The 13438-nt window shown below is 38.9% G+C and overlaps 1 protein-coding gene across 1 annotated transcript; it reads left to right on the top strand.

The window, feature by feature from the left end:
* Nucleotides 1-587: 587 nt before the first annotated feature.
* On the top strand, nucleotides 588-3823 carry LOC131224317 (gamma-tubulin complex component 2-like). Its single transcript, XM_058219838.1, has 8 exons — nucleotides 588-1319; nucleotides 1794-1958; nucleotides 2049-2174; nucleotides 2409-2516; nucleotides 2618-2680; nucleotides 3152-3338; nucleotides 3574-3638; nucleotides 3728-3823. Exons 1-8 carry the CDS (start codon nucleotides 1221-1223, stop codon nucleotides 3821-3823), a joined length of 909 nt encoding a protein of 302 aa, XP_058075821.1. The 5' UTR covers nucleotides 588-1220.
* Nucleotides 3824-13438: the final 9615 nt, after the last annotated feature.

Here is a 13438-nt window from a genome sequence, read left to right as displayed (position 1 = left end):
TTTTTATTTATGCTTTCTCTTCATTGATATAATTTTTAAGAGGGAGATAACTCAAGAGTGCTAGAAGATGGTATAGCCATCTTTGGGATAACACATTTGGCAGGATTATGTTTCAATTGGTTACGTCCATGTACTTTCCCCAATGTGGATTAATGATTTCTGGAAGTATGCACAGATTCAATGATCCTAGCCATATGGTCATTGCCTTCAAATAGACTGTAGAAAATCTTTTTCTTTTTTAGTGTATAACATTGGGGCTATTCCTTTACAGGCTGCCCATAGCATGACCCAAACTAGGGTATATCTTTCATCAGACTCGTTAATCAGTTATATCTCACCATCAAGAAGTGAACATACTGGTTTTAAAACTCACAAAGGCCCCACCACGTGAACTTTATCTGATATTTTATCAGGCAGAGTAGATTTACATAGGAAACGTGGTGGGTGCCACCGACTAGCATGTGGATTGAGTCTTAAGTTCTACTAGAATGAACTAGATCCTGACTGTGCTCTATGAGGCCCACAATTATATATGTGTTCATGAGGCCCATGATTATATATGTGTTTCATCCTAACTATCTACCATTTTGATATTGACCCACTCTTGAAACCTTCCTAAGGCCATGTACATAAAGTCATATAGAGGTCTTATAGCTCAACTATTGGGAAAAAGAAGCTCATTATGATGTTTCGGAGTTTATATTATTGGATGCAACAGCAACATCTGAAATCACTCAGTGCTCCTTAGTTTCTTCAAATTACAAAAGTAGCTTGAAGCTCCTTGGAAGCATGAAAGTACCTCTAATCATACTGAGGAAAAGCATACATACTGAATCCCCTTCAACTTGATGTTGGTTGATATGCCTCAGTTAAATTGATTTTAATCTTACGTCATTCTATTTTCTGGGCGACTTTCTTAGTGGTAGACTGATTTATGCATATGAGATGTGCAATGCCTCTGAGTTAGCTTTGGACTGTGCTTTCTTTCTACTGATATATTCCTCTAAAAAAACAAGAAAAAAAGTGTGTCATGATCAAGGGAGGTGATTCAATAATTGTGTATGGAAAGAACCATTGCTTTTGTAATTGGCCATGAATATTTTTGTCGTAGCAAGGTACTGTGGTATTTTTGTTATTGTTCTGTGGTACATTTTGAAGGGCTTTCCTTGATGTGATGCAGTCCCAATTTATTCATTTTTGTAATATGTACGAGCTTGTCAATGTTCATTTTTGTAAGAGTACAGTCTCTTCTAGACCTTGCTTTGCAGACCACAGCTGCAGTAGTAGATCCTTGTCACGAGGAACTGACATGTTGTGTGGTAAGTGACTCCTTTTATCAGCTTGCATTAATATAGAGTTGGTGGGAATTGAATGAGTGTTACCTGCAGACACATGCTGCAAATGCTGATTGAAACGATCGATGTAAGCCATTGTGGCTTGTGTTTGACATTAGGTTCATCAATCAAGCAACCCCATTTGTATGTGTCATAGCTGAAAAGTTTGGGTAGCCCACTCATCATGTAGGCCACCCTTGTACAAAGAGACAGGAGGTTAAAATGGTATAACCAAATGTTCACATTCCCTGTACATGTTTGTCCACCTGATGAATGGTCTGGCATGTCTTCATGGCTAGGACATGTTCATCATGTGGACGGTACTAAGATGAACGGGCCTGGTTAGCACAGATGGATACCGCATTGTTACTTGTGGAGCACTAGTGATTGGTGCTCGCAGATGATTTGCAAGTATGATTTCTCAAACCTAATATTTCTTTCCTCCCATTACACACACAGGAAAGATCTTCTTTGCTTAATAGATTGGGGACTCTCAGTGATTTGGAATATGGGATGAAAAATTTACTTTCAACTCCTGAAGTTCAGAAGCCTGTTTCTGATGGTAATGATCAGACAGAGCCAGTAAGTGTCCCTGGCCTAGAAACATTCTCTCTGAGTTACAAGGTATGTCATGTTCTTGCATTCCTTTATAATTTTGAATCATAGTATCCTCTAGGGATATTCTCTAGTAATTAAATTTTGGTACAAGAACAGGTGCAATGGCCGTTGTCCCTTGTGATTTCAAGAAAAGCCTTGACCAAGTATCAGTTGATTTTTCGATTCCTATTTCATTGTAAACACGTCAACCGCCAACTTTGTGGAGCATGGCAAGTCCATCAAGTATGTGTATGTTTCTTTCATGTAGACATGTTTAGGTGGCAAGGAGTGTTACATGCAGCCGTGCATCTTAAGTGCCAAACACTTACAGATGAATTGTCGGATCTTGTGCATATGCTACTCTTGCATGTGCAGGCGCTTCTGTTTGTCACTCGCAGAGGGTCATTTGCACTCTGCAAGTACTAATTTCTCCTGGGTGGGTTTTGATTGCTTTCTAAATTACTGATACATTTACAGGGGGTTCGTGGTTTTAACAAATTGGGAACAGCCATCTCCTGCTCTTCAGTGCTTTGCCGTAGCATGCTTAAATTTATTAATAGCCTTTTACATTATTTGACATTTGAGGTAAGCTCTGTCTTATTTTCAATGGCATATCATTTTATTGTCATTTTTTGGAACCAAAGTTGTTTCGTTCATTGCAATAATTCCTTGTACGCCATTCGTAGGTTCTTGAACCCAATTGGCATGTGATGCACAATAGACTTCTAACTGCAAAGAGCATAGATGAGGTCTTCTCATAATTCTCCTACTTTGCTCTTCTTAAATGTACTTTATTTGTTATATGTAGGGGCTTGTTTGGATGTGACTCCCAGTAATGGTTGGTATGAAGCTTTTGGCTGAAGCTCCCCGCTTTGAGTTGGCATTGGTGCAAAAAACAGAAACTATAAGCTGGATTCCTTCTTCCTAAATTTTTGGTCTGAACCGATAGAGTGAGACAGGAATATCTTAATACATATTTGTGTAGAGTACATCCCATCTGCTGCTGAGTGCCTTAAGACTGGGCTGATTTATATTTTGTTGGCTTAAGGGATCTCATTTGCTTCATTCAATTAGCAATTGTATGCTAAACGTCTGTTTGCATCAGCCATAAAATAGATGTGGCTGATTTTTATGGATGTCGTCTCATCCCAATTTTGAGGACATGACTTTCCTTCTTCTTTTTTTTTGGGTCTTTCTTGTCTGATTTTCAATCGATGCAGGAGCATGAGAAGGAAGAAGCCCAGGTGGAGGAGGTGACAGGACAGATGGAGGGCAGGGCAGGCAAGCCTCTCACTAAGGCTTTTAGACAAGTTGGAAAGAACCCAAGAAAGAACAACACCAAGAAAGCCAATGAAGTAGATACTATTATTGAATCTGTTGCATCAGTTAGTACTATAGCTGAAACTGGTAGGCATCATTCTTTTCTGATGAATAAAAAATCATCTTTGTCAGTAAGCCAGTGTTTGGACGTACACGCCAATCAGTAGTACAAAAATTGAAACCTGATTGGCGTGTTTGAACGTACACGCCAATTGGCAGCACAGAAATTGAAACCTGAAATGGGTGGATTGTCAGTTACCATTTTTTTCCCATCTTGAAGATTTCATTCATCTCAATGCATGTTATCTTTTTCTTTCCGTAGGATATGTTTCCGAGGGAGAAAATCCCAAAGGCAGGGGAGCTTCAAAGAAGGCTCTTGCTAGAAAGGTGTGCTTGCAAATCCCAAAACTTCTTATTTCCCAAGTATCTCCCTGTTTTGTGGACTTCTCATTGCCCTTTTGGTTTGGGTCTTTTAGCAGAAAATGCCGACTGTTGTTGATAGTGAAGAGGAAGATGATGAAGTGCTCGAGCTGAAAGAACGACTGACAGCGTATAAGATTGATTCTCCTTAAGATCAAACAGGTATATGATCATCCTTGTGCAATAAGCTTTCGGATCAAAGCGAAGCTGATAATAGGGTGTTAGTTGATTGCAAATTGATAACCAGTAGATGTACATCCATGGAGTTTTCACTTGCGATTGTTGAGAAGCTATTTGGCTACAAGAAGGCATTGGATCTTGCTGTTAATGAGAACTTTAAAAAGATATATAACTATTATGTTGGCATTGTACTTTTGTGAATGGAAATGAATAATTATGTTTGATTGAATGAATGAATGATTTATGAATGATTTTGTTTGATTGAATGAATGAATGATTTATGAATGATTTTGTTTGATTGAATGAATGAATGATTTTGTTTGATTGAATGAATGAATGATTTAGCCATGAAGTATTTATCTATATTAGCTTATATGAGTTATCAGGGTGTACTACAATGGTAAGAGCTACCATAACTAATTAAAATTTTCTATTAACAATAGGCGTTAGCTACGGCTATTAACCATAGCCCTTTGTTGAAACCTGTAGCTCTTGCTAAATGTAGCTTTTTGCTACGGTTCTCATTCGACTTTTAGCTACAGATAAAATCCGTAGCTGTATATAATTTTTGCTACAAAGAATATTGCTACGGATTTAACCCGTACCTATAGTTTAAGTAGCTACGGATATTAACCGTAGCCTTGTATCTGAAAACTGTAGCTGTTGCTAATTTAGGCCTATTGCTACGGTTCTTGCTCAACTTTTAGCTACAGATATAATCCGTAGGTGTAAATACTTTAGCGCTACAGAAGCAACAGCTACGGATTTAATCCGTATCCAATATTTCTATGGCTACGGATTGTATCCGTAGCCATAGCTTCTAGACCTATGGCTACGGGATCAATGGCTACGATCATGCTACGGATCTTAACCGTAGCCATAGACCTTTAGCTACGGGTTTTATCCGTAGCCTTTGCCTTGTTTTCTGGTAGTGATCTGAAGTTCAGGTAGAGCCCCACAGCTTAATTTGGGTCCAATTTATAGATTCACGTCGATCCGATGATCAGGTCATCCCAAATTTGAACGTCACTGGTAAAAAAGGTCCTAAGGATCTAAAAGAATGTTTAGATGTGATATAGAGGTAGATTTGAAACTCAAGTAGGCCACACTACTTGCTTTTAGGAGTTTTACTAACATTTACCAACAATTTAATGGTCAGATTAGCATTAGGTGTTAATCCGCACGACCCCACATGATTTTTAAGTCGCTCAGTTCACAAACATCTCCATCCAACTATTCAATTCGGTCATTTTGAGCAAACACACATATTTGTAGTCTACTATAATGTTTGTTCTATAATTCAATGAGCGAGTTAATTCAAAACCATTCATCAACAGTCCTAGTAGCCCTGAGAGCCATCTAAGTGAGATTTGATTGATTTAATACTTAGATTGTCTAATTAGTGAGATCAAGTGGCAGATCGCTTTACGGGATGTTATGGGCATGATGGACGGTGGATCGAATGACACTAGTCTTGGTATTAAAATGAACGGTTTGATTGGTTTATCTGAGTTATTGAAGTCCTAGAGTTGGTGACTTTGAAGTTGTGATGGGTCATTTTGAGAATCAATCAAATGAATAGTTTGATATGTATATAGCGATTAATTACTTTCGACGGTCAGATTTAGACTGAGATGGATATGAATGTCCAAGTATGTTAGGTTGGTATTTATACTAAATTAAATCGCATGGGAACACCCAAGTACTGAAAAGTACAGGACGTTACACTATGATTGGTTGAAAAGGGTGACATGGTCATTTCAAGATCATACATTAGTTGCACGTGAGATGAGGTGGCAACAAGCATGGGCCACCTCTCATGATGGATTATGATGATGGTTAGAGAAGAGAGCTTCTTGTCTTTTAGTATGTTCCGGAGCCTTATTTTGTCATGTAGCTATTGTCTTTGGGCTATTAGCTTAAAGGGCCTTAATCCACATGCTTAGACTTTGGCCTTTTGGACCTAGTCCCACTAGAGTTACTTGTTTAACAAGGTACGTGATTTGGGTCGTTTATTCACCGGGCCATATCTCATTAATGGAGTGTTGGATCAACGCATGGGGTGGTACCCTGCGCTCGTGGCAGCAACGCGGTCAACATGGTAAAAGTTTCGGGTGCAACGGGCGTCATCCACTTGAAGAAAGCCAGTTTGTGTCGTAGGCCACTGTTAAAAGTTTCGGGTGCAACGGGCGTCATCCACTTGAAGAAAGCCAGTTTGTGTCGTAGGCCACTGTTGTTTGTTGTCTGCGGAATGCATCCGGCGGACCCATGTAACTACGAGGTGATACAAAGGACTGAGGTCCTACATAAAGCATTTTAAATTTAAATTCCTTGCAAGGTCTTTTGTAAGTCGATTTGCCAAATTTTAGCTTGATAGAAAAAAGAAAAATGGTATTAGTCAAATCTTCAAGTAATTGTATCATATAGCTATGCCTGCATAATTTTCACTTTCACCCGGTTGAGTTTTTCCCAAAAATCAAGGTGAAATTCCACCCATATTTCAAACACATTGCATGCATTTCTGTTTTATTATACTTGTACCACGTTTTACCTGTATTTTCACCAAACCAGACTGGCCATGGAAGGACACAGATGTCCACAAAGGACATAAGAGGATGTAATTGGAAAAAACGATTTAAAATAATAATAATAATAAAATAAAATTTACACACACTCACAAAGACAAGACGTGCATTATCAAACTCGATCCAATAAGTTCAGTATCAAACCAAAACGTGTGTATTATCAAGCTGGGTCCAATGACCCATTGAGTCGACCCAACCCGTTTACACTCGTAAGTTTGTTCTAGTTGAGCAAAGTTTCTTTGTGCGTCATGAAAACAGATGGAAGATTTTGAGTACATTGTAATACTTTTGTGTGGAACGAGGCTCTTTTCTAGCTGTAAAGAAAAAGCCAGGGAACTAAAGAAGGGCGCGGATTAGGTGCGGCCCTGTTCTCACATAAGAGGTACGTGCGCCCTTATCATGAGCCCCACCTTGATGTATGTATTCTATAACCACTCTGTCCATCCATTTTTCCACATCATTTTAGGGCATGAGCCCAAAAATGAAGAAGGTCTAAATCGCAGGCAGATCATACCAAATGAAATAGTGGTGATTGAAAGGCTACCACTGAAAACTTTCTAGGGCCAACTGTAAATTTTCAGTAATGTGTATTTTCCATCCACAATGCTGATAAGGTCACATAAACCTGGATGAAGTGATAAAACAAATATCAGCTTGATCCAAAACTTTTGATCGCCCATTAATGGTCAATCGCCATTATTTCCTTAAGTATGGTCCACCTGTGAATTGGATCTGCTTCATTTCTGGGTCCATGCTAAAAAAAAAAATCTGAAAAAACGAATGTACAGCATTGATATAGAATACACACATCAAGGTAGGCCCCACGGTAAGGGCCGCACTGTCTTGGGTGAGACCGGGGCCCCACGTAATCCGTTCCCACTAAAGAAAGAAAAAGTGTGCTCGCAGAACGCTTATATCTAACTTAACTAGCTTTTGTTCTGTACATGAAAGCATATACAAAATCCGCAATTCAACTAATTTTAACCTAGCTGGGAAAAGCCATATGCCAAAGATCTCATCAGTCAGTTGATCGTAGCCATTGATTGGTTATACAGACGGCTATAATTTTTTTCCTAAACGTTCACTTCTATCAGTTATTAAGATCACGCACGCGTGTTATTTCTGGCAGACGCCCGATCTATGGATGAATGGATAGACGAGTGGCTCAAATCTCATACGTGTGTACCGCGTATGTAGGTATTGAATGTTTGTCAAGTAACTATAGGTGACATAGATAGTACCGGATCCTGTCTCTAAAGCCAAGGAAACAAAGAAAAAGAAAGAAACAGGGCAGTCCTCGTATGCAAGAAAGAATAAAGTAGATGAAGGGAGACACTGAGGAATGCTAAGCGCACTCGCAAGTGACTTTCATGGAATTAGCTAGTGTTTGTTAGGTATGCCCATTCATCAGATAAGCACGTCGCGAGTAGAGAACTGGAGTGAAAAATGGGGCCAGGCAGCTCATCAGGCATGTCAGATGTGTACGTTAAATATGGACCGTTATATTTCTCTGTAATCTTACGGCCCATTTTCACATACGATTGTAGCCCAGCTGATGAATGGAACGGTCTGACTTTCGGGGTATGGGAAGCTTATGGAAAGCTTTTACCTGATGAATGGCTCAGATATCAGTCACGCGTGTATGTTGCTCATCCATCTCATGCGAACGAGTGAATTTCACTGGCCGGTCATCGGAATTTTAAATAAAGCTGGCCCGAAACAGTTCAAAATCTGGGCCGAGACCTAACACAGGCCCGGCTAGTTGGCAACCCTAGTCACCAACTCTCGAATGTTTGCTGCGATACGCCTCGATCGACGTACTCTTCAGTTCTAAGTTTTCGTGATCCAAACCGTTTAGATGATGGGCCTCATTTGGACGGAGATGCCCAATAACGAAACTTTTAGATTTGGAAGATTATATATATATAAAATTTCATCATTAAACTCTTTTCCTTTCAATACAGGACCGTCTATTTAATGATTGTTTAGTAGGCCAATCGTCAAAAGTTTAAGATCAATGAGATAGATTCAATGCGCAAAGTGGACTAGAGTGAGATTAAACTTCTACCGTTGAAGACTTGTTGAAGGCCACGTAAGTTCTGGATAAAGTTGAAATTTTGTTTTCCCTTCATCGATGTATACGTAACCTTATGAGCAGGATGGATGGGAAATAAACATCACGGTGGACCCTATGAAGGTTTCAAGACAGCCATCATTATCACCGCTGCTTCACGTGGTGTGGTCCACTTGAGCCTTGGATCTGCTTCATTTTTTGGGGTTATGCCCTGAAATCACATAGAAAAATGGATGAACGAGGATAAAAACCCATACATCGTGGGACGGGCCGGGGGAGTACCCAATCCGCGTCCGCTGGCAAGCAGCATTTCTCACTTCTACGCCCAGGAATCTGTCATTAGTACTCGCGTGAGTATGAATTCAAATATACTTACCCTATACATGCCGATGTGATATGTCTGTGCAAGATCTAGGACCTTTATCAGGTGGGACCCACAGGCAATGTGCCACGGTACGGAAATCAAGATAGTCCAGGACTCAGGTGGACCGGAATCCTCTACAACAACAGTTGTATGAAGTCGTAAAACACCCAAACTATGTGGGGCCATTATGTTGTATGTGTATATGTAAAATCCACAAGATTTGTTTCACAGCACATAATGCCGATAGAAAAACCCAAGTGGCCAACATCATTGAGAATAATATAAAATTTTCTCCTAAAAGTACTTGTCCAGGTGGTGTGGTCCAACCGACCTTTGGATGAAGCTAATTTTTGTATATTGTAATCACCCCCAATGATTTACACCTGATTAACGGATTTGATGAAATATAAATATCATCGTGTCCCCAATTACAAACCTATGGTTAGCATGTCATCCCCTTTCTTCCTTGTGGTGTTGGCCACTTGAGCTGCGAATCCGGCTTATTACGTGCTCCTGGGAATATCATCGAGGGTAGAAGATGATGGACGGAGTGGATTTTATACATATACAACACGGTGGGCGCCATGTACTTGGAAGTTTTAGGTGTTCTAGAAGATTCCAATACGCACCAGATGGTCTGAACGTTACTGTTGGTCAAAGTCCATCTTTCATTCTAACTATGAGGGTACCATCCTATTTTTAATTAATTATAAGAGAACAAACAGGTGGGAGCCCACCAAGAGAACGTCCATGATCTTGCAATTTGGAGAGTACGATTCCATGCATCAGCATGACTGTTGCAGTAGGCTTTTATATATTCCTTCCACATGAATAAAGGTTGCACCTGAGTTAGAGTAACTGAGAGTTGTCCGCCATGGAAGGATCATCAAGATCTAATACGAAATTCGGAGATGAACAAAGTTCCCTCTTCGATCAGTTTGAACGGCTCTCCTTTGAGATCCAGCTCAATCAGGCCATACTGGGAAGGAGCACCTCCGAGCCAAATATGGCTCGCTTTACGGCCGCACCTCCTCCACCACCAGCACCACTCCTTCATCCGCAACAACGAAGATCAAAGCTGTTCAATACATTCAAGAAGCTTTTAAGACCGATTTTCAGCAAAAAATCACAAAGATCTAATAATCCAGATGTAAGTAGCCTCCATGATTGCAAGGCATTTACCCGATCTTTATCACGCTTGAATTTTGATCAGGTTATGTATTAAATCACTTCAGTAGTTAAACTTTTTTTTTTTTTTTTTAAATGAGGTTTTGTAACGCACCTTCACCTCTCAACATGCCTACCTACGTACGATTCAAGCTCATATGTGCACCCTAGCCATTGATGAGGTGGGTTTACAGCCTCATCATAGTTTAAAAACATGAAAATTCGGCTCAAAAACCAGTTGAGTCAACTCAGAAACTCCGGTGAGTTTCTCGAATACTTATAATAGTTTGTTTTCTTGAGCTTTTTCAATGTTATTTAATATTTGAAAAGTACAAATAATATATAAATAATGTCAAGTTATGCCAATTGGAGTCGAGTTTTTCTGGTTTTTGTCGAGTTGTGCTGAGTTTTCATTCGAAGCAAGTCAAATTTTCGGCCACTTTTGATGGGGTGATGATGAGATTGAGTTTTTCAGTCTTACGAAATCTGGTCGAGGTGAGTCGACTCAGGAGAGTGGATTCAAGTTTTTTAAAGTATGGTGAGAAGATAATCATGCCCAAAAATTGAGCCAGCTCACCCTTCAAGTGGGCTCCACTTGTACGTTCAACATGAAGAGTAGGCCATTTTCTTTTGCCCTCCACCCATTTTTCGTATGAATGAGGCCAATTACTTGATGATTGGAGAGGACTGGTTTTTAGGGCCACATGATGGCAGTAAGGTTGTCTCAATTAGGTGTGCATGGAGAATTTGGTAAGCGAATAGCAAGCGTCTGTGTTTATACTATGTACTGAGGACATGTTTATGTTTAAAAATATATACTTTTCATGTCTTGTAATTCTTTTTCAGAGATAAAAATAGCTTAAATCTCCTGTAGAATGATAAAGCCTGGATTACATGTATTTTATGCTGTGTTTGGATGCATAAGTGAACTAAATTCAGAACATTCATTCAGTTTATTTAATTAAGAGGAATGGCAATTTTAATGAAATTTCTGTGTTGATGGGTTTTAATAGAATTCAAGGCCCCACAATACAGCTACCAATTTGAGCCTGATTCCCATTACAAATGTTAAAGATTCAAGTCATTCTAGTCTACACTATGGTATAAGCGTAACAAGGGAAACAAAATTAGTTTATCTAGAGCCATAAATTATTCTTTAAAAAAAAATAAAACATCAAAGGTATGAGAAGGAATTTAAACTATCGATAAGGTTATTTAGGCATTTTTCAACATTTTCACATACGTCCTCCAAATACCGCACTAAACCCCCTCTTCATGACTGGGGAAATGATCACATCCTTTGTAATTTTTATTGTAATAAGGCCTTCAGAACAAAACCTTGCTTGTACAAATAGGGCCATTGTTGTCCAACAACAAACTATGGAAGGAACTTTGTCTATTTTTGTTATTTTTATTAATTAAAGGGAAAAGAGGTTTGATACTATTAAGAGCTTGATGGGTGATACGTATGCGTGTAGTCGTTGAACATTTGGCGCATGTCTTACTTAGATGTAACCGTCCATACATCTGAGGATCACTTTGAACGTTTCATTAAAGATCAATGTTCATAAAATAGTGGCTTAAATTGTCAACTATTAATATTTAATGAATGTTTTGTTGGGGATTGGGTTGCAGAATCACACAAAGATAGATCAAGAATAGCAATCCAAGAGTACCAAGCAAACACAAAAGAATACAAAGATTTAATGTGAAAAACCCTTTTGGGAAAACACCATAGTACAAAGCGACAGAAATCCCCTATGAAAGCAAAATTATAAAGAGAAAAGACTTAGACAATTCAAACAAGCTTGAATCTCACCCTTTCTATAAAACCCTAGAAATCTTTATAAAAGCCTTTTGGAATACTTTAAAAAGCCTTAGAATATATTAAAAAGGCCCTAGGAACTCCTATTTATAGTTTAGAAAATCCCACTTTCGCACCGACTTGGAATAGTTCAGAAACAGCCTCAAATTTATACAGTCCATGTGTTGTCTGCGTAACTTTCGACGAGTCGAAGCAAATCTTCGACGAGTCGAGGATTATGGAAATTCCAATATGCTTTGTTGTTGGACTTCAAGCCAAACTTTCTTAGGCTAGTCAAACTTTTCTAGACTTAGACATCTTTTAACAACAATCTCTACCATGTCTTCAATATTCAAACGTATAGTTTCTTGACCTCTTCTCTTATCTATACATTACATCATAACTTCAATTAACGCTTCTCGTGCACACTCCGTCCTTCTTTCACGCCATCACCAAGCCTAGTGAAGTTGTACAGAACTTGATCTTCTCTATACGAACAACCTTGGTGAGTATGTCTGCTGGATTCACGCTGATGTGAATATTTTCCAGTGTTATGCCTCCTTCCTTAAGCACCTGTTGGATAAAGTGGTGACGAATATCAATGTGTTTAGTACATGAGTGATAAACAAAATTTTTAACAAAATTAATAGCACTTTTACTATCACAATTAACCGATATAGCCTCCTGCTGAAGTCTCAACTGATTTATCATGCCTCTTAATCAAATACCTTCCTTAAACACTTTTGTCACTATCATATATTCTGCTTCGGTCGTGAAAAGAACCACCACAGACTGAAGCTTTGACATCCAACTAATTGCTTCACTTGCTAGTACAAACGAGTATCATAAAGTTGACTTTCTGGAATCCACATTATCTGCGTAGTCTAAATCCATAAACCCTACCAAATTTGTCAATGTCTTCTCAAAAGTTAAGACGCAGTCTTCTGTACCTCAAATGTATCGAAGTAGCCATTTCATTGCTTTCCAATGTTACTTGCCGGTGTTTGACATGTATCTGCTCACAGCACCGACTGCCTGTGAAAATCTAGTCTTGTACAGACTATGACTACATTAAAATACCAATTGCATTCGAATAAAGTACATGAGACATAACCTTCTTTTCCTCATTTGATTTAAGATATTATTCTGAGGAAAACTTGAAGTGAATCACGTGGGAAGCACTCACCGACTTTGCCTGATCCATCCCATACTTGATCAACACCTTTTTAAGGTATTCTGCCTGTAATAACCAAAGCCCGCTCTTCTTCCTGTCTCTATAAATATCTATGCTGAGAACCCTCTTTGCAGCCCCCAGATCTTTCATTTCAAATGTCCTTGATAATTGAGTCTTCAGTACATTGATTTCAGATATACAATGACTGGTGATCAACATATCATCAACATACAATACTAGGATAATGAGTTTGCCATCACTTAATGTCTTGTAATAGACACAGTAATTGTATTCACTCCAAGTAAATTTCTGACTCGACATGAAAGAATCAAGTTTTTTATACAACTACTTAGGTGATTGTTTCAGGCCGTATAATGACCACATTAACCTACAAACTTTTTTCTCTACCCCTTTAACTT

This window comes from Magnolia sinica, chromosome 13, assembly GCF_029962835.1.
Source record: "Magnolia sinica isolate HGM2019 chromosome 13, MsV1, whole genome shotgun sequence".
Taxonomy (NCBI): Eukaryota; Viridiplantae; Streptophyta; class Magnoliopsida; order Magnoliales; family Magnoliaceae; genus Magnolia; species Magnolia sinica.
This window is presented reverse-complemented; position numbering and strand designations above follow the sequence as displayed.

Coding starts and splice junctions, on each gene's coding strand:
- LOC131224317 (XM_058219838.1), top strand. CDS start 1,221: ATGTTCATTTTTGTAAGAGTACAGTCTCTTCTAGACCTTGCTTTGCAG. Junction 2,517..2,617: donor TACATTATTTGACATTTGAG/GTAAGCTCTGTC, acceptor CGCCATTCGTAG/GTTCTTGAACCCAATTGGCA. Junction 3,339..3,573: donor TAGTACTATAGCTGAAACTG/GTAGGCATCATT, acceptor TTCTTTCCGTAG/GATATGTTTCCGAGGGAGAA.